The 17,115-nt window shown below is 34.2% G+C and overlaps 3 protein-coding genes across 4 annotated transcripts in view; 2 read left to right on the top strand and 1 right to left on the bottom strand.

Annotated features, from left to right (window-relative positions):
• Nucleotides 1–15: 15 nt before the first annotated feature.
• Nucleotides 16–2,122, bottom strand: LOC125648991 (F-box only protein 48-like). The gene is made up of 3 exons (XM_048876097.2): nt 2,010–2,122; nt 1,528–1,805; nt 16–1,159 (listed from the first exon to the last, which is right to left on the bottom strand). The coding sequence occupies exons 2-3, from the start codon at nt 1,786–1,788 to the stop codon at nt 995–997; spliced, it is 426 nt and encodes a 141-aa protein (XP_048732054.2). The 5' UTR covers nt 1,789–1,805; nt 2,010–2,122; the 3' UTR covers nt 16–994.
• Nucleotides 2,076–10,950, top strand: LOC125648990 (phosphatidylinositol-glycan biosynthesis class F protein-like). The gene is made up of 5 exons (XM_048876096.2): nt 2,076–2,381; nt 2,786–2,877; nt 5,203–5,319; nt 7,513–7,621; nt 10,612–10,950. Exons 1-5 carry the CDS (start codon nt 2,127–2,129, stop codon nt 10,726–10,728), a joined length of 690 nt encoding a protein of 229 aa, XP_048732053.1. The 5' UTR covers nt 2,076–2,126; the 3' UTR covers nt 10,729–10,950.
• Nucleotides 10,951–10,976: 26 nt separating this feature from the next.
• The window catches only part of LOC125648987 (kinesin-like protein KIF16B), a 33,809-nt gene continuing 27,670 nt past the window's right edge, over nt 10,977–17,115 (top strand). The window contains exons 1-8 of one of the 2 annotated variants that reach the window (XM_048876090.2): nt 10,977–11,239; nt 11,455–11,524; nt 14,733–14,855; nt 14,960–15,076; nt 15,258–15,343; nt 16,195–16,310; nt 16,610–16,679; nt 16,776–16,848. In XM_048876090.2, coding sequence (XP_048732047.2) covers nt 11,193–11,239; nt 11,455–11,524; nt 14,733–14,855; nt 14,960–15,076; nt 15,258–15,343; nt 16,195–16,310; nt 16,610–16,679; nt 16,776–16,848 — 702 coding nt within the window. In that variant the 5' untranslated portion in view covers nt 10,977–11,192. Of the gene's footprint in view, nt 11,240–11,454; nt 11,525–14,732; nt 14,856–14,959; nt 15,077–15,257; nt 15,344–16,194; nt 16,311–16,609; nt 16,680–16,775; nt 16,849–17,115 lie in introns of those variants that run through there. The other variant, XM_048876091.2, reaches the window with a different exon arrangement.

Here is a 17,115-nt window from a genome sequence, read left to right on the forward strand (position 1 = left end):
ATAAAAATTCATGAAGAATTTTAAATATATTTTATGTATATTATTGCACAAAATAAAAACCAACAGGAAAACAATACACCAAAATTGGCAGATATATACAGTCAAATGATTTGCCAACTAAGTTTGCTAATAAATAAACATAAAATAATAAATAGTAGATTGACAGTCATTATTGGAGGAAACAACATGAAAGCAGCAAATTATGAATTTGTGTTACGTGGAGATCTGCAGTAAGTGGAATATGTTATGCAATATTAACATTTAAAACACTTTTAATTATCACAATTGTAAGAAGGGTGATGAAAAGCAACTCCACATATTCTGAGATATTGAAATTCTACCAGTAGAGTGTCCAGTTTTTATAGACATTGCAAGCTGGGACAGATACTAAAGATGAAACTTGGTCGAATGTCACAAGAAGAGAGGTGTACTAAAAGAGACATGGATAGTTTAAAATACTGAGAAAGAAGGAAAAGCTAGGTTTTGTTTACTGTTACTACAGGGGCAGCAATACTGAACAAGGACAGACACAAGTGATGGCCACTTGTCTATAAACATATTCCTCACACAGAAAAAGGAGAAGTCCATGAGGAGTTGTCTTGCCTTGGACGAGAATGTCACCCTGTCATTGTAGAAGACGAGAATGTCGCCCTGTCATTGTAGAAAACGAGAATGTCGCCCTGTCATTGTAGAAAATGGGACATGTGATTGCTGTCTAATGGAAATTTGAGAATATTCCAATAAATTAACTATGTATAAATGTATATTCATTCTAAAACATCCCACAGTTAAATAAGTTGTTAAAATGTTAGAATTATAGTTGTGTACAAACTTTGTACAAATAAAATTTTAAAAGTTGTGTACAAACTTTGTACAAATAAGATTTAAAAAGTTATTCTCTAACAAGATATCACTAATTTCCTCAATTTCTGTTTCTTGTTTTAACAGCTGCTCTTGTGAAAGCTTGTTTTTGATGTTGCATTGAAATACAACATTATGATCTGTCAAGTTCTAACTGGAATATATCTGCCCATGAATCGGCATCCATATTGCTAAACATTCCCTGTGGAAGATCTTCATATGATGCTGGATTGCTGAAGAATCCAAGTTGCCACATCCTTTTGATACCATTTCTTCCATAGTTCATCTCAAAAGTTTCCTGCAAACCATTGATAAAATAAAATTGAAAAACCTATAATTTACAGATATTATGCTGCATATAAAACATGATTTTTCACTTACAATGATCCTATTGTTTTGAGAAGGGTTCCATGGATACTATTTCAATTTAAACACTGGGGCTTGTCACAAAATAAAATTATATCAAATTATGCATTGTTGGATATTCACGGCTGATTTCATCATCTGATGAAGAAAAGACGAGATTAGGTATGGGTATTCGATTATACAAATTATGATGCTTGGTTACGAAAAATCTATGTGGTTAACAAATTCAGTATTTCTTGACAGGCCAAGTTTCGAGTGATTTAGATAGCTAGTGGTCATCAAACATCATCATGTATTTACCTTCCAGCTGTGGCCTTTGGCTCTGTCATTTTCTACTCGTGTGTGTGATTCTAGCCCTTTGCACCTTATCTTCCACATAAAGTCTGCATTCATTATGAGAGAATTCCATCGTTTACAGACGAGACAAACCGAAAAAATTTCCTTCATTGGTAAATAAGAGAAAATCTCTGCTTGTAATTCATCTGGGAGAGAATGAAACGTTGTTTCACGAGTTTGGTCATTGCTCTCCATCCCTGTTGTGTTCTGCTCAGCTGTTGACATAGTTCAAACTACAAAAACTATAAATCAATATTCACATTAAACTAATGCGCCATTATACATTACGCATAATATTACCAGATACTATCATCATTTTACGTCGCTAACGCGGTCAGCTGTCAAAAAATGGGTGTGTCCTGCTAAAGTGTTATCATATGTACTTTTACCAAAAGACAAGGACTTTTCCCCTATTTATGTCTAAAATTAGAGAAAAACGTATATACCTGCAGTCAAACGTCAATTACATCAATATTCATGTCCAGACATGATGACGCGACCAGGCCATGTTTGTAAACGATTAAACTCTTCTTATTGGCGGAGGTAAAAATGTTACATACAAAATGTCTGCGCCCATGAACACACGTCTTCCATCCAAAGACATTTATCATTTCACTATACGATCGAATATATATCAGTTAGTGTTGCTCTCGTTGTTAATTTTTTTGCCATGGAATACAAACACAGTTCTAGACATTGTTTCGCATACCTTGTGGTCTTCTGAAATTCTTATGGGTACTATTCTGATTTCAAATTTTTTCATAGGATTATACATTTCACAAAAAAGCAATTTTGTCAAGAAATCTGTATCGTATAAGGTAAGTATCTTTATGGATAGCGGAATCAAGATTTTTCAACAGCCTTAGACTTGGTTTAAATTATATTCAAGTGCCTCCACTGTTAATTATTGTTCAATGCAGAGTATTTTAATCGTATCTGGTGGCAATGCTTTTATTGGTCATGATTACTGCGCGTATGAAATAAATAACTATTCTAGAATGGCAGTAACTTGATCATGAAGCTTGAGGGAAGTTATGACATGCCGACTTAGATAAAGCTTATCTTAAATGTCACACAACTCAATGAATGTTGCTTTTGAAAATTACTAATTTGAAAATGTTGGCACAGAAATACTGACTGTGTTAGATTTCTTCTTTATTTCTACACCTCTGGTCACTGGATTTGGACCATGATTAATTACTGAACACTAATTGTATTTCAGATTCGGGCAACAGTAAAGGGAGCAGGCTTTTACTCTCTTGCAGCTTGCTTCTTTCATGTGATAGCTGTTCTTTATGGAGCACCATTTTTTGAGTAAGAATAATTCCACAGATTGTTGTTATCAATGGCTAAAGTGTTAAACAAAGAAAACTTCACATTAATTTCATCTATCTTTTTTTAACATATAGTTTTCAATTTTATTTATTATTAGATTAACCAAAGGTTCAAGTGTCCCTTTCTGACAGAGCTTTTTTCATCTCTGTTTTTCTGTGAACCTAGTCTCTAAATGTGTATTTCACTTTCTCATAACCAATTTGTCTATTTTCAATTAAACTTCAAAATGAAGCAATTCACCACTGGACAATAAAAGACTTTGAGATATGTATCCACTCTGACTTTTATCTTGCATTGACCATAATTGTAGGGCATATGTCTTTTCCAGATTACATTAACAACTAAGTAAACAAGCAAGGAAGAGTCAGAAAGACCTCAATTGCAATAAGTTTCTGCATTAAAATGCTGTCATTCCAAAAAGGGAATCGATCACTACAACCATTTATAGGAAAATGCATTTGATTAAATTATGTGAATTGGCGAGGGAAATATATCTCAAGGATGTAGAGCTTCCATCTGTATAAACGCAAATTCTAATCGGTCATTCCAGCACTTACCGAAAGTTCCATATTGTACTGCAATAGCTCCAATTATTCACATTTGTGTGATGAAAGGAAGAATAACCTTCATTTTATATGTAAAAGGCTGAAGTGTTTAACAATGCCTTTTTTTCCCCCACCATCGTTGGATGAATTGACACCTTTACTCTGTAAATCTATATATAGAATTAAATAAACAAGTATAGTCAAAAACAGATTATCATAGTTATCAATTTTATTGCAGTAGAGTTATTCAAACAAAGAAGATAAATGTTCATTTTGAGGAATCTTTACTTTGTCAGTTAAGGTAGCTCACTACACTAAAGCTTATACTCTGTAGGACACCACATCCCAAGATGGCGATTTAAATGTTTTGTGAAATTATTTGTATCGATCGATTCGTTTGTCTATCATCGTAGCTCAGTGGTTAAAGCATTGGGCTAGTGAACCACATATCGAGAGTTCAAATCCCCAAGAGTCATTTTATTCATATGTGTTGAAATAATTTTTTTGAAAATAATTTTTTTATCCAAATTTGTATATTTTTTGCCTTTCTGACATATGTACTTATTGTATATCATCATATCTTTTATCATTAAATCAATTTGTACTGATTTGAGAAACTATTTCTGGGTGTAATGAGCCACCTTAAATTGGTGGATAAATGACTATGGTCATGTACAGTTAAATTAATGAGTTTATGAGAGCCCTGCATTGAAAGTGGGAACTGTAAAGGAATCCCATTGTTCATCCATCTGTCTGTCTGTCATTACTTTCTTTGTGACATGATATCTTGAATAGTTTTGAACATAAAGATTTCATATTTCATTCAAAGATAGTTGGCATTAAAGGAAGATACTTAAAGATTGGGGGATGTTGAGCTTAAAGGTCAAGGTCACAATAGACTTTCAATCTCTTAAGTTATTATGCTTTCAACCTTTCACATTTTATACAGTAATAGTTGAAGATTGAAGAAAAATGCCTATAGATTTTTTGGTTAAAAGGCTTAAGGTCATAACTAAGTTTAATACACTTTCATTTTGACACAATTCTTGAAAATTTTTCAACATATACAGCTTTCTTATTCTACAAAAGAAGTTGTTTATTGAAAGACAGAACCCATAGAAAACTTTTGTTGTGATTCAGCATCTTGAACGGTTTTCAACAAAAGACTCATATTTTATACATAGGTGGTTGATCAATAAAGGAAGACACCTAGATATTCTAAGGTCGTGAGGTCAAAGGTCAGAGTCACAGCAGATCTTCCCAATAAGTTTACTACACTTGGTGCTTTCATATTTAATAAAAAGGTAGTTGATCCTGCAGTTGAACAAGAAAATGTAGATTTGAGAAAAGAACTACAAACAGAAGTGAATTATGTGCCATTTGTACTAGTACATTTAATATATATGATTTAATTTCTCCGCAGGACCCTTCCTGACTGAGTAAAGTTTTCTAGTTTTGGAATACATGTACAAACTTTCTCCACTGAACGCGATTGAATTGCATTTCAATTGACATTTAAAGTAATTAAACTGATGATGTTTTTCGTTAAATTTTAATTTACATTGACACACAATTGGTGTACATGCACTTTACCCAATCACAAGAAATGAACCAACTCCTGATGACTATTCAGTGATTGAATTATATATATTGTGTAAATGAGTCTTCTGTTTTAGCTCACCTGAGCTGAAAGCTCAAGTGTCTGCCTCATAGATATTGCTAATTTATAGCATTAAAATTAAAATCTTTTATCTTTTAGGTCTGTTCCCCAGACCTTCCACTTTGGAGCATTGCTTGCCAGTACTGCAGTCTTTCCAGGCCTGTGTATACTGGGACTCAGTGTGTCCAGCTGGGTCAGAATATTCTCACAAAATGGGTAAGGAATGAAAGTGAATAGGGTTTATATTGTGAATTTGCTTTGGAAACAACAGTGTCATGTGTGTATTGTAAGTATTGTATTGGCAGTGCCAACATACAACTCTGTTTATTAGTCCCCTACTGGTGAAACCAAAGGGGACTATAATATATTTCTTTTTTATTGTGAGATATATGGGACTTTGTGTTGTGGCGGTGCACTTTATTGTGAGATATATGGGACTTTGTGTTGTGGCGGTGCACTTTATTATGAGATATATGGGACTTTGTGTTGTGGCGGTGCACTTTATTGTGAGATATATGGGACTTTGTGTTGTGGCGGTGCACTTTATTATGAGATATATGGGACTTTGTGTTGTGGCGGTGCACTTTATTGTGAGATATATGGGACTTTGTGTTGTGGCGGTGCACTTTATTATGAGATATATGGGACTTTGTGTTGAATATAGATTTCTGGATTTTTTTCTCCATTCTTTAATTTGGGAAGCTGAGATTTTTACTACTGTATAGCATGGTTAGAGATGAAGTTTAAGTATTGTCACAGTTGAGTGATTTTTATGAAGTTTTTTGGACTTTGTCAATGTACGTGTCAAATATAGTCTCACTTGGTTTTGATACCTTTTCATCTGTACCCCCTGGTATGTTTACAGATCAAGTTTAAGTTCATCACATTTGAGTGAATTTTACAAGGTTTATGGGACTTTGTGTCGAATTTAGTTTTCTGGACTTTTTTCCACTGAGTAGATACAAATATAATGGTTGACCTTTTCTAACAAAAATTGTAAGACTTGGTTTCATGGTTGAATGAACTTAAAATTTAGTTTTCCAGGCTTTTTAAAACCATTATTTGATTTAGGAAGCTGGGATTTGCTTTACTAAGATATGTTTACAGATCAAGTTTAAGTTCTGTCACAGTGGACTGATTTTTACAAGATTTATGGGATTTTGTGTTGAATGCAGTTTTCCGGGATTTACTCTACAATGACTTAAAGGGACTGGTTCACGATTTTCCCCAAAATTTTGTTTTTCACGTTTAATGATCAAAATCTATTGTCTAATGTATTTAAAAGATTTCACATAAAAATCAAGGTTATACATCATTACAGAAGCTCATTTTAGAGAGTCTATTATTTGTTTTGTAAACAAAGATTGCGGTATGTTTTGTTATGTTTATGAAATTTTCAAAAGAAATGGATATCGATCTAAGTTAATTATATCTTTCACATTTCAAGCATTTTTCGGGTAAAATGTGTCATCTAAAAGTTAAAATTTGTAACTTTGCAAAATTAGGATGCTTTATATTACAAAATTAACATTTCACTGGTTTGTTTGACTCAAGTCTTTGTTTACATAACACAGATTTAAGGCTAAAATATTGCTTTTATTCTTGCGTTCAGAAGTTCAAAATTTTGACTGTCATCATTTAATCAATTATATTTTTTAATGTTTGACATCAAATATGAAAAATATTTTTTTCAAAAATCGTGAACCAGTTCCTTTAACTTATGAATCTGGTTATTCTTGAACATAGGTTCATCTCAAAATGAGTTTTGTTAAAAATATTTCTTTGATGTGTTAATCTTCGGGTACACAAACAATTAACACAATCCTCCAGGACACGCACAGTATGGACAAGAATCAATCAATCATTCTAAAGGCATTTCATACTGAGAAGTGAGGGGGTGTTATTGGTTGAATTTTTTTATGTGGTTATTGAATGAGTAAATACACATTAATTTTCACTTTCGTTACAGTCGAATTATTCTAACAAAAAATGCAAAGCGTAGTATCATGGTTGGCTTGATCAAGTTCTCTGTATTTTTTATGTGATATATATAATTTAAGACATACAATTTGTAATCAAGTCTGTCAGATTTGCTGATGCATCTATTTCCAAGAGATTGAAGTTATAATATTTCCTGGTATTGAAAAATGATATCTGCTCAATCATCCAAATATACATGGTCAGCATATAATGACATCCCTCAAAATATATAGGAGGCACCACAATAGGACACATATTGCTTTTGCAATACTCTCAGAGTGCTTGTTGAATCAGTCATAATAATGTCTTTCAACTGACAAAAGAAAATAGATTGTAAAAGGTATAGCATTTATACAGACATAAAGTTATTTTAATGTGCACAGTGAATGCAGGTAACACAGCATTTGCATATTGTTCAATTATTTACAGCGCAGACCTAGGTCCAGAGTCGGTCGTACAAATCAGCGCTCTGTCTTCCATTGTTGGAGCCTGGATTGGCGCATTTCCAATTCCTCTAGACTGGGACAGAGATTGGCAGGTATGTGTTATTGCTTGTGACAAAAACTTTTAAAGGTGGCAAAGTCATAGTCGCAAACCACGGTTTCGAGTCCACACATGCTCATGATGATGAAGAGAAGCACCCATGAGTAACCAAAGTTGTGGCAAAGTATGAATGCTGTAAACTTTTGACAATGTTAATATTTCGAAATAGTAGAAAAGTAATTTTGAAATTTAAAACCTAGTTTACATTTGCCACGGCAGGCGGCAGCCATGTAATATGTTTACATTATTTCTCACAAGAGCTCTTGGGAAGAAGTCGGGTAAAATCTGCGGAGATTGTTTGAATATCATGCAATTGTAAAGCATTCTCCATAAGATCTCCACAAATCTCCCACAGAAATTGTACAGATTCTCCACGGCTTCCCTGAAACCTCCTTAAAATTTCGTTGCCTCCAACGTCCTCCAAAAATTTCGTTTGTTGTCCATTCAATGCATGTCTTCCACAAAATGACTGTACAGTTATCGTGCAATACATTTTACTACATTACTAGGGGCTTATGATGTTTGAAAAAAAATTCTATAACTTTCCTTAATTAACAAAATCCTAGAGCCCATGGAACCATGGAGCCCATGGTTCCATACAAAAATCTTTCAGCTGCTGTCTGCCATTGCACAGAGGATGCACGAAAAAGTAGATACAACCCAGTTCATAGGAGCATTGCAGGCCAAATGTAAACTAGGCTTATTGATGATTTCTTAATTAGTACAGACATTATTAGGTCACCTGAGTAAACTCAGGTGACCTACTGCAATTAGTTTTCATCCGTCGTCATGCGTTAACAATTGAACATTTTTAACTTCTTCTTAATAACTACCAGTACAATTCTTTTCAAATTTGGCATGAAGCATCATTGGGACAAGGGGGACATAAATTGTAAATTTCAGGACTACAGCACCCCTGGGGCTCTAGGGGTAGGGCAAAAACTGCCCTATAATGACCAATTTTCAAAAATCTTCTTCTCAAGAACCACACACATGTAAGAAAAACCAAATGCATAGTGATGTAGAGCAGGAAGGCCTCTACCAAAATTGTAAATTTCATGATCCCCAGGGTAGGGGTTCTTCAGATTGGGTTCTGACCCCAGGGCGGGGCCAAACTTGTTATATAGTGTTTATGTGTAAAACACTTAAATAACATCTTCTTTAGTGCTATTGATACTAAATTGAAACTAAATGGATAGAGCAGGTAGTCTTTTACCAAATTGTAAATTTGATGATCCCCAGAGTAAGGGTTCTGACCCCATGGTGGGGCCAAACTTAGTATATAGTATTTATGTGTAAGTTTGCTGATACTGTATAAAATCTAAATGCATACTTAGGAATAGCAGAAAAGGATGTACAAAAAATGGTGAATTTCAATCAAAACCCAGGGTTATGACTTTAGGATGAGCCCAAATTAGTCATATGATGTGATGTTTTAATGTTAATACACCTATTAAAGCAATACAAGCTGTAACTGACGGCATTTTTTCAACTATCTAATTATGCATCATTTAACTCCTATCGGTATAACTAATATAATCCCCAAGATCTGAAGAAAAATTCAGCAATATAAACAAGAGAATATAGTTAGAGAGTATACCTACAATGAGCGTTTCGTAAAAACCGCCATTGCTTCATATACATGCACTTGGGAATGATGATTGCCGAACATAATCGGGTTGCTGAGACCGACGTCATATACAAAGATGGAAACTGACGTGAATAACTACACGTTCCGTTTGTTTAAAATATTACATCATTTCATGAATGACAAGAAGTACTATATTACTTACTTACTTACTGGATACTGTTAGTGATTGTTATCACATCAGTGCCGCTATGGTATCCCTCCATGTCACACGGTCTTTGGCTATATTTTCGGCGTCCTGATATGTTAGGCCCGCAGTTGTAAAGTTTCTTGCCAGCGTGTCTCGCCATCTCTGCCGTTGTCGTCCTTGTTTTCGTCTGCCTCCGACCGATGTAGGGTCCCATTCGTACATTCGTTTAGGGAATCTTTCGTCTCCCATCCTCGACATGTGACCAAACCATCTCAGCCGATTCCTCATGAGTAGTGTTGAGGCATATGGTTGATCTGTGAGCTCTCGAATGTCACTGTTGCGCCTTTGTTCCCACCATTTGGTCTTCAGAATAATTCTAAGGCATCTGGAATCGAAGGCGTCTAGTCGTTGCTCATGTTTCCTGGTTGTGGCCCATGTCTCAGATGCATACAGCAATGTTGGAATGACAACTGCTCTATATATTCTCATTTTTATTTTGAGGCTGATCTTTGCTCTCCAAGTGTTGCGCTATAATAGTGTTAGAAAGTAATAATTACGCAAATGTGCAACTCAAATGTAATTTTGATAGTGAATTTTCTATAAATTGTTTACAAATCTGACATGTGCTCAGTGCCTCTCTTTCGCTTTTTTCCGAACTGGTGACCTCCGAGGTCAATGCACATCGGAAATTAGGAACAGGAATTACTGACAGGATGACAATGATTCATGAATCAACATTTTCTGCTGATTTGACGGGTTTATTGCTTCAGATTCACTCTGATTCTATTAAGTTGGATGTATTTAATCACAAATATGTTCAATATTTGTTCTTTTATTTTTCAATATATTTAGCGTCAGTTACAGCTTGTATTGCTTTAAAGCCTTTCATCAGTGTATGCACTTTTGAAGGCAATGAAGTTTTAAGAACACATCTTGTTTTATACTGTTGCTGAACATTAGATTAGAATTTAGCTTAGATATTCAGAACAGGAAATTTTTTCTAGATTTCATAGCCCATGGAAGTAGTGATACTTTTTCACTTAGTAGTATTCAGGTGACCGATAAGGCCTGTGGGCCTCTTGTATATTTTAGAGTATAACACATTTGTGAAAAGGTGTTTTCCAAACTAATTTGTTATCATGTTTAAAAAAATGAGCGTTGTTTTCATTCCTTTTCATTTTCTTTCCATTTTATCATTATTTAACAGGAATGGCCGATAACTTGCATGATGGGGACACTTCTTGGGTACATGACTGGATTAGCTCTTGCTTCTGTTCATCTCTGCGTGCGATATAACCAATTGAGGAAACAGAAAATCACATGACAGATACATCCATATAAAAATTCATGCCACAGAGTGACCAAAGGCTTATCAAAGTTATGGGACACAGATTTTTATGTTAGTGTATTCACAGAATCAAATACATCATTTACTGTAATATCAGTGATTTAATTCCATGTGAGTTAATTTTTATTTGAGCATGTCATAAAAGTATTTTATATCAAACTTCTAGTCTTTTTCAATAAATGGATCTGAAAAATACAATTTGATATCTCTTTTCTGTTGTTTTTTTTTTTTAATGCAAGTGTTAATTTAAGTCGGGCTCGAGATACAACCTCAAAGGGGAAGCAACCGTCAATCGTCAATCGATTTGAAGTATAATCGGTTGAGTGGCAAAGACTTGGTGACTAACTAGTCACAAGTGATCCAAACCAATGACAGTCGATCATCTTATTGAATGTATTGTAGAATTCAGAGAAATTATGTCATAAAAGGAATTTAGCACCATGACATCAGTGAAAGTTGCTGTTCGAGTTCGTCCTATCAACCAAAGGCAAGGAACTTGAAAATTTAGTTTGGTCCTAATATATACTACTGTTAAGTTAACCATCTTTTCAGACTTTAAGCAAAGTAAAATGAAAACCATTGATTAAGATAATTATTTGAATGTATAACTGTAGCTTACCTGTCAAGAAAGTTTGTGATGGGTGACAGGAAATAACGGGTGTGAGGATTTATTTTATTTTTTTTCCTCTTTTGAATATTTAGGGAACATGACCTCGACAGTAAATTCATCATACAAATGGCTGGGAAAAAAACAACTATTACTAACCTCAAGGTAATAAATTGAATATTGCAAAGTTTAGGGAACTTTATTAGTGATGCCGTAAAACATATTTGTTAAATGATCGAGTTGTACATAACAGGAAAAGAAGTGTCAGCTGGACTGGAAGTAAAACTTAGGAATTCCCATGAGCAGTATAGAGGATGTTTATACTGAACTACCAGGCCTACATAACCAATCCTTGTTACACTTTTATCATAAGGCCAAAATAAAATATTTGTGTTTCTTTTTGCTGCCAACCCTATATATTTTATTGACGATATATATTAATAAATATGGTTCCACATATAAATCGGGCAAAATCGCATTTGTGTGATAAGTCCATGTTCACGAAATGATCCCAAACTTAGCATACATTAAGTCACCGTTTAGTAAATGTTACGTACACAGCTCTGTGAAGGTGCATCATACCAAAAAAATGATATCACTGAATGAGTTCCTATAACAATGTTATTTTATATATAAGTATCGGCTCAATCCCTGTCGGTCAACTTATCACGCTCTGCCTGATTTTTACATGGAACTGTACATAAAATAAAAATCCAGAATTTCCAAACCTGAATTTTTTTTCTTTTTGCATTTGAGTTTCTCTGACTTACATTTTAACTACTATTGATCTTCAAAATGTGTGGAAAGGATTTGTAATGTTCACTTTATATAGACCTGTATTGAAAGCATGTCAAAAACTAAGATTTCAAATGAAATGTTTTACCTACCTACCTTGCCTAATTTCTGGGGGAATGAAATAGGAAACATGCACACCAGGGACCTATATACTATTAGTATATAGGTCCCTGATGCACACATATATTTTATTTTGGCCTAATTTGATTATTCTGAAATAATCAGGCCTTATTTAACTATTGAAGACGGTGAATGAGAAAATTTCTGCTACACATATATTAGTCAATGCATATTGAATGTAAATTTTGGTCTTCACAAATATTTGTGTGAATTTGAGTTTATTCATGACAAGTCTCAACCAGTGCAGACCATATAGCAACCTCCTGTCTCTTCCATAACTGGACAAGTGCTCTCTCTGGTTCAACAACAACAGTTCTGGTTCTATTCATATGGCAAACTCCTGTGTCTACCATAACCGGACAAGTGCTCTCTCTGGTTCAACAACAACAGTTCTGGTTCTATTCATATAGCAAATTCCTGTCTCTTCCATAACCGGGCAGGTGCTCCCTTTACATTCTGGTTTAACAACAACAGTTCTGGTTCTATTCATATGGCAAACTCCTGTCTCTTCCATAACCGGACAGGTGCTCCTTTTACATTCTGGTTCAACAACAACAGTTCAGGTTCTATTCATATAGCAAACTCCTGTCACTTCCATAACCGGAGTGGTGCTCCCTTTACATTCAGGTTTAACAACAACAGTTCTGGTTCTATTCATATAGCAAACTCCTGTATCTTCCATAACCGGACAGGTGCTCCCTTTACATTCTGGTTCAACAACAACAGTTCTGGTTCTATTCATATAGCAAACTCCTGTCTCTTCCATAACCGGACAGGTGCTCCCTTTACATTCTGGTTCAACAACAACAGCTCTGGTTCTATTCATATAGCAAACTCCTGTCTCTTCCATAACCGGACAGGTGCTCCCTTTACATTCTGGTTTAACAACAACAGTTCTGGTTCTATTCATATAGCAAACGCTTTTCTCTTCCATTATCTGACAGGTGCTTCCTTTACAGGTGCTCCCTTTACATTCTGGTTCAACAACAACCATTCTGGTTCTATTCTATTGTTAGATGTACACTAGGTTTCATTTAGAATGAGTGCAGAGTAACTAACATTAGCAGTGTTGCTTAAATTGAATTAGGACTGTTATTATAAAAGTACTGTGGGTGTACTTTCGTCCATATTAAGGTCAGTTCCACAGATTCATGTTAGATGTCAGTCTGTGATGTCATAGTCATGTGATGTCATATTTTTGCAGTTGTGTAAATGGCTAAAAGTATTCCTATCATTTCATCATTCTCAAATTGTATCTCAATTTAGCAGCATCACAACAAGTAGCCCATCTCTGATTGCTATGATTCAGTGTGAATCATGTAAACATTATAGGATTAAACATTCTTTTTGAAGAATTTATCGATGTGTAAACTCCGGACATTTTACTCACAAACTGAATAAAAGTGCGAAGCACTTTTATGTTAAGTTTGTGAGTATAATGTCCGGGGTTTACACATCGATAAATTCTTCAAAAAGAATGTTTGATTCTTATAATTCCAATTCATTCACTTTATTAACAATTGCAAAAATTTAAATAGTTTCCCCGCACTATGTTATTTGTTTTCATGCGTGTATGAATACATCGCGTTTTCGGATTTATTGATGTGTAAACTCTTGTTCAGCTTTATTTTTGTCCAATCAAAACAATTGTAATAAATAACATTGGAATTATATATACATAAACAATTTTTAGCAAGTGAAAAGTTGAATTCTTTTAATTTTATTTCATGGCACTGGAATTATTGAAGTGTTATTGTGGAATTATTGTCCGGAATATTTCAATTTTTACAAATCAGTAAATTTGTCCTTTATGATGTAAAAAAACTTAAATTATCATTAACCATCTTATTTACACATCTTGTATGTACTACAGTGAAACTGCTTAATCAGATACTTGTGCAGTCCGTTTCACTGGGCATTCCAACCCTTATCTTCACTATTAATTTCATATTTTCATTGTTTTTTTACATTGTTTATTTCGACACACTGTGTATTCTGTTAAAATTTTGGTCTCCCAGTGCATGACAGATTATTGATTGTATCTTCCTTAACGTCTCTCTTGAGAATTTTTCACTCGTATGGAGACGTCACCAAGACCGGTGAAGGGCTTCAAATTTAGGCCTCTGCTTGGCGCTTATGGCCATTGAGCAGTGAGGGTTCTTTTGCATGCCACACCTACTGTCACACGGGACATCCGTTTTTATCGATAAGGTCATCTCCGGGGCATGACAGATTAGACATGTTTTATTGCATAAAGAAATACATGAAAAGGGTATGTAATTCATTTAGAGCTGAATTTAAAGATATGAAATCACAGAGTAAGGACTGACACCTCTCTGTCAAATTTGGAAAGAACCATAATCTGTTGCTTTAAGAGTAGCATATTCCTGTCTCATCCTTTTTTTCCCCGAAGGTAATTATATTAGTTTACTAACAATAACTCATGTTAACCCTCCAGATCCGAGAACATGCACAGGAAGGTGACACTGGCCGTGAGGTGATGAGACACAAGGAGTTCACGTTTGACTTCTCCTTTTGGTCTGTTCTAAGAACCGATCCACATTTTGCTTCACAAGAGCAGGTAACCATTCAGCTATCACTTGAAATTAGTACTTGTGGTTTGCCTTATTACACACTTATGTTTGACAGACAGACAATGTAGTAGTATCCCTGAATTTTGTCCAGGTGTTCCAGTGCCTTGGTGTGGATGTTGTGGCCTCTGCATATGATGGTTACAATGCCTGTGTGTTTGCATATGGACAGACAGGATCTGGAAAAAGCTACACAATGATGGGCAATCCTGTAAGTTTTAAACTCCCATGATGCAAGAAACTCGAAAGAGAAGTAACTGTATGTAGTTTTTATTCTGCCATTTCTCAGAATATTGCATGTTATATATGAATTTCAAATTATTTTTTATCAAAAGTACAATTTAACAATTAAATTACTCATCATGTACATCTTGCATACATCATATTTGAAGGGAGACCAAGGATTAATTCCCAGGATTTGTGAGAATTTATTTTCAAAGATGACAGACGAAGACACAAATTACAGAACAGAAGTCAGGTAGGCACTTGCATGTTTAATTTTTACTTGTAATATTCCTTAGGAGTGATGCCTGTGTGCTGCCCATGTGTATTGAATACCAAGATATGATCTTTTCAACTCATTTGAGCTAACACCTGAAGTTCATTTTGCTGATTTTTTGTTGTTGAATTTTTTGGTCATCTCTCTGTCTTCAACATTGTGGTGAACATTAGGGTTTCAAAATTTTACGTAGGATTATATTAAGAATATTTACCATCATGCGCAAAAATCTTTAATGTTAATGAACAAACAAATTGATACTGTCATCATCATGTAGTATTGATTTATGTTAAAATTAGATTTGTGTTACATGGTGGAAGCAAAATATTAAATACCGGGGTGTTAATGTGTTTGTGTCAACATATGATTAAAGTATTCTTCCCAAGACTAAGAAGACTAAAAATGTTCAAATATTGAAATGCAAGCATCCTTGATATACATCGGTATTATATAGAGAGCACATTCAAGTGTAAAGCATTGCTTTCAGGACCAAAATAGGAATCCAATATTTTACGAAGGAGAGGTTAAAAAAAAATGCTTTCTAATTTTTTTCTTTGGTTCTCTTTTAAAATTATATCAAATAAGGCTACAATTTGTGAATATTAATTATGGAATCCTCATAATTGTTAAAAGAATGAGTTCTCATTTTTGTGGAGGGTATTGAATAAGAGCAAGGTAATGCAGTTGAATGCTGTGGTCAAAGGGCCTTTAAAATTTATTTATTTTTTACACTTTTGAATTTTTAAATCAACTGAATTTTTTTTAAAAAATTAGATATGTTGGAAACTCAAATATTTTAATAATACACAATTCATTTTTTTTTACTATAGTTACCTTGAAATCTACAATGAGAAGGTGAGAGATCTTTTAATGCAGCAGTCCACAAATAAGGAAATACACAACCTGAGAGTGAGAGAGCACCCTACAGAGGGACCTTATGTCCAAGGTTAGAGTTCAGGGTTCATTTCAGCAAACTACAAACACCAAGATGGAACAACTATATCGGGACTGGGCCAAAATAAGGAATATTGTGAATATGCCAAAATTATTTACTGTATTTAGAATTTCAAATGTAGCCACAGACACCATGATATAGATGAGGGAAAGTTAGATCTCTTTAATTTACATATAGTGTATTACATGCATATTTACAATTAGATGTGTTTGATTTAGAGAGGTTATTGAAATATTTTTCTCCTGTTGAAACTATAGTTTATGATAAGACTGACTTTTTAATTTTATTAGATTTATCCAAGCATGTGGTTAACGACTTTTCTGATATTAAGGATTTAATGGACAGAGGAAATTCTATAAGGTTTGTGACCTACACTAATCATGAAATGTTAAACTTAATTTAATGATTGTTTTTCACACAAAAACATATAAAAGTAAAACTAAATCTTCTCAACAGGACTACAGCTTCTACCAATATGAATGATGTTAGCAGTCGATCACATGCCATCTTTACAATTGTTTTCACCCAGGTAAGTTTTGAATTTGTTTTTAAGTGAAAAAGGAAGATTCTGACCTTCTGATTGTAAATCTGTATGCATGCATGCTTATGCATCATCCACTGTGTAAAGGAAAAAACAGATTATTTTTGTCTTTAGTTTGTCACTGTAGATTCTTTATTATTAGAAATTATCTCTGAGTAATATGCCCTAAAGCAAGTTGTGTACTTTTGATGTGACACAACCATATTAAAGCAATCAATTTAGATAAAGAATCTATGGTATGTAGGAACTCCTAAC

The sequence above is a fragment of the Ostrea edulis genome, chromosome 5, assembly GCF_947568905.1.
Source record: "Ostrea edulis chromosome 5, xbOstEdul1.1, whole genome shotgun sequence".
NCBI lineage: Eukaryota > Metazoa > Mollusca > Bivalvia > Ostreida > Ostreidae > Ostrea > Ostrea edulis.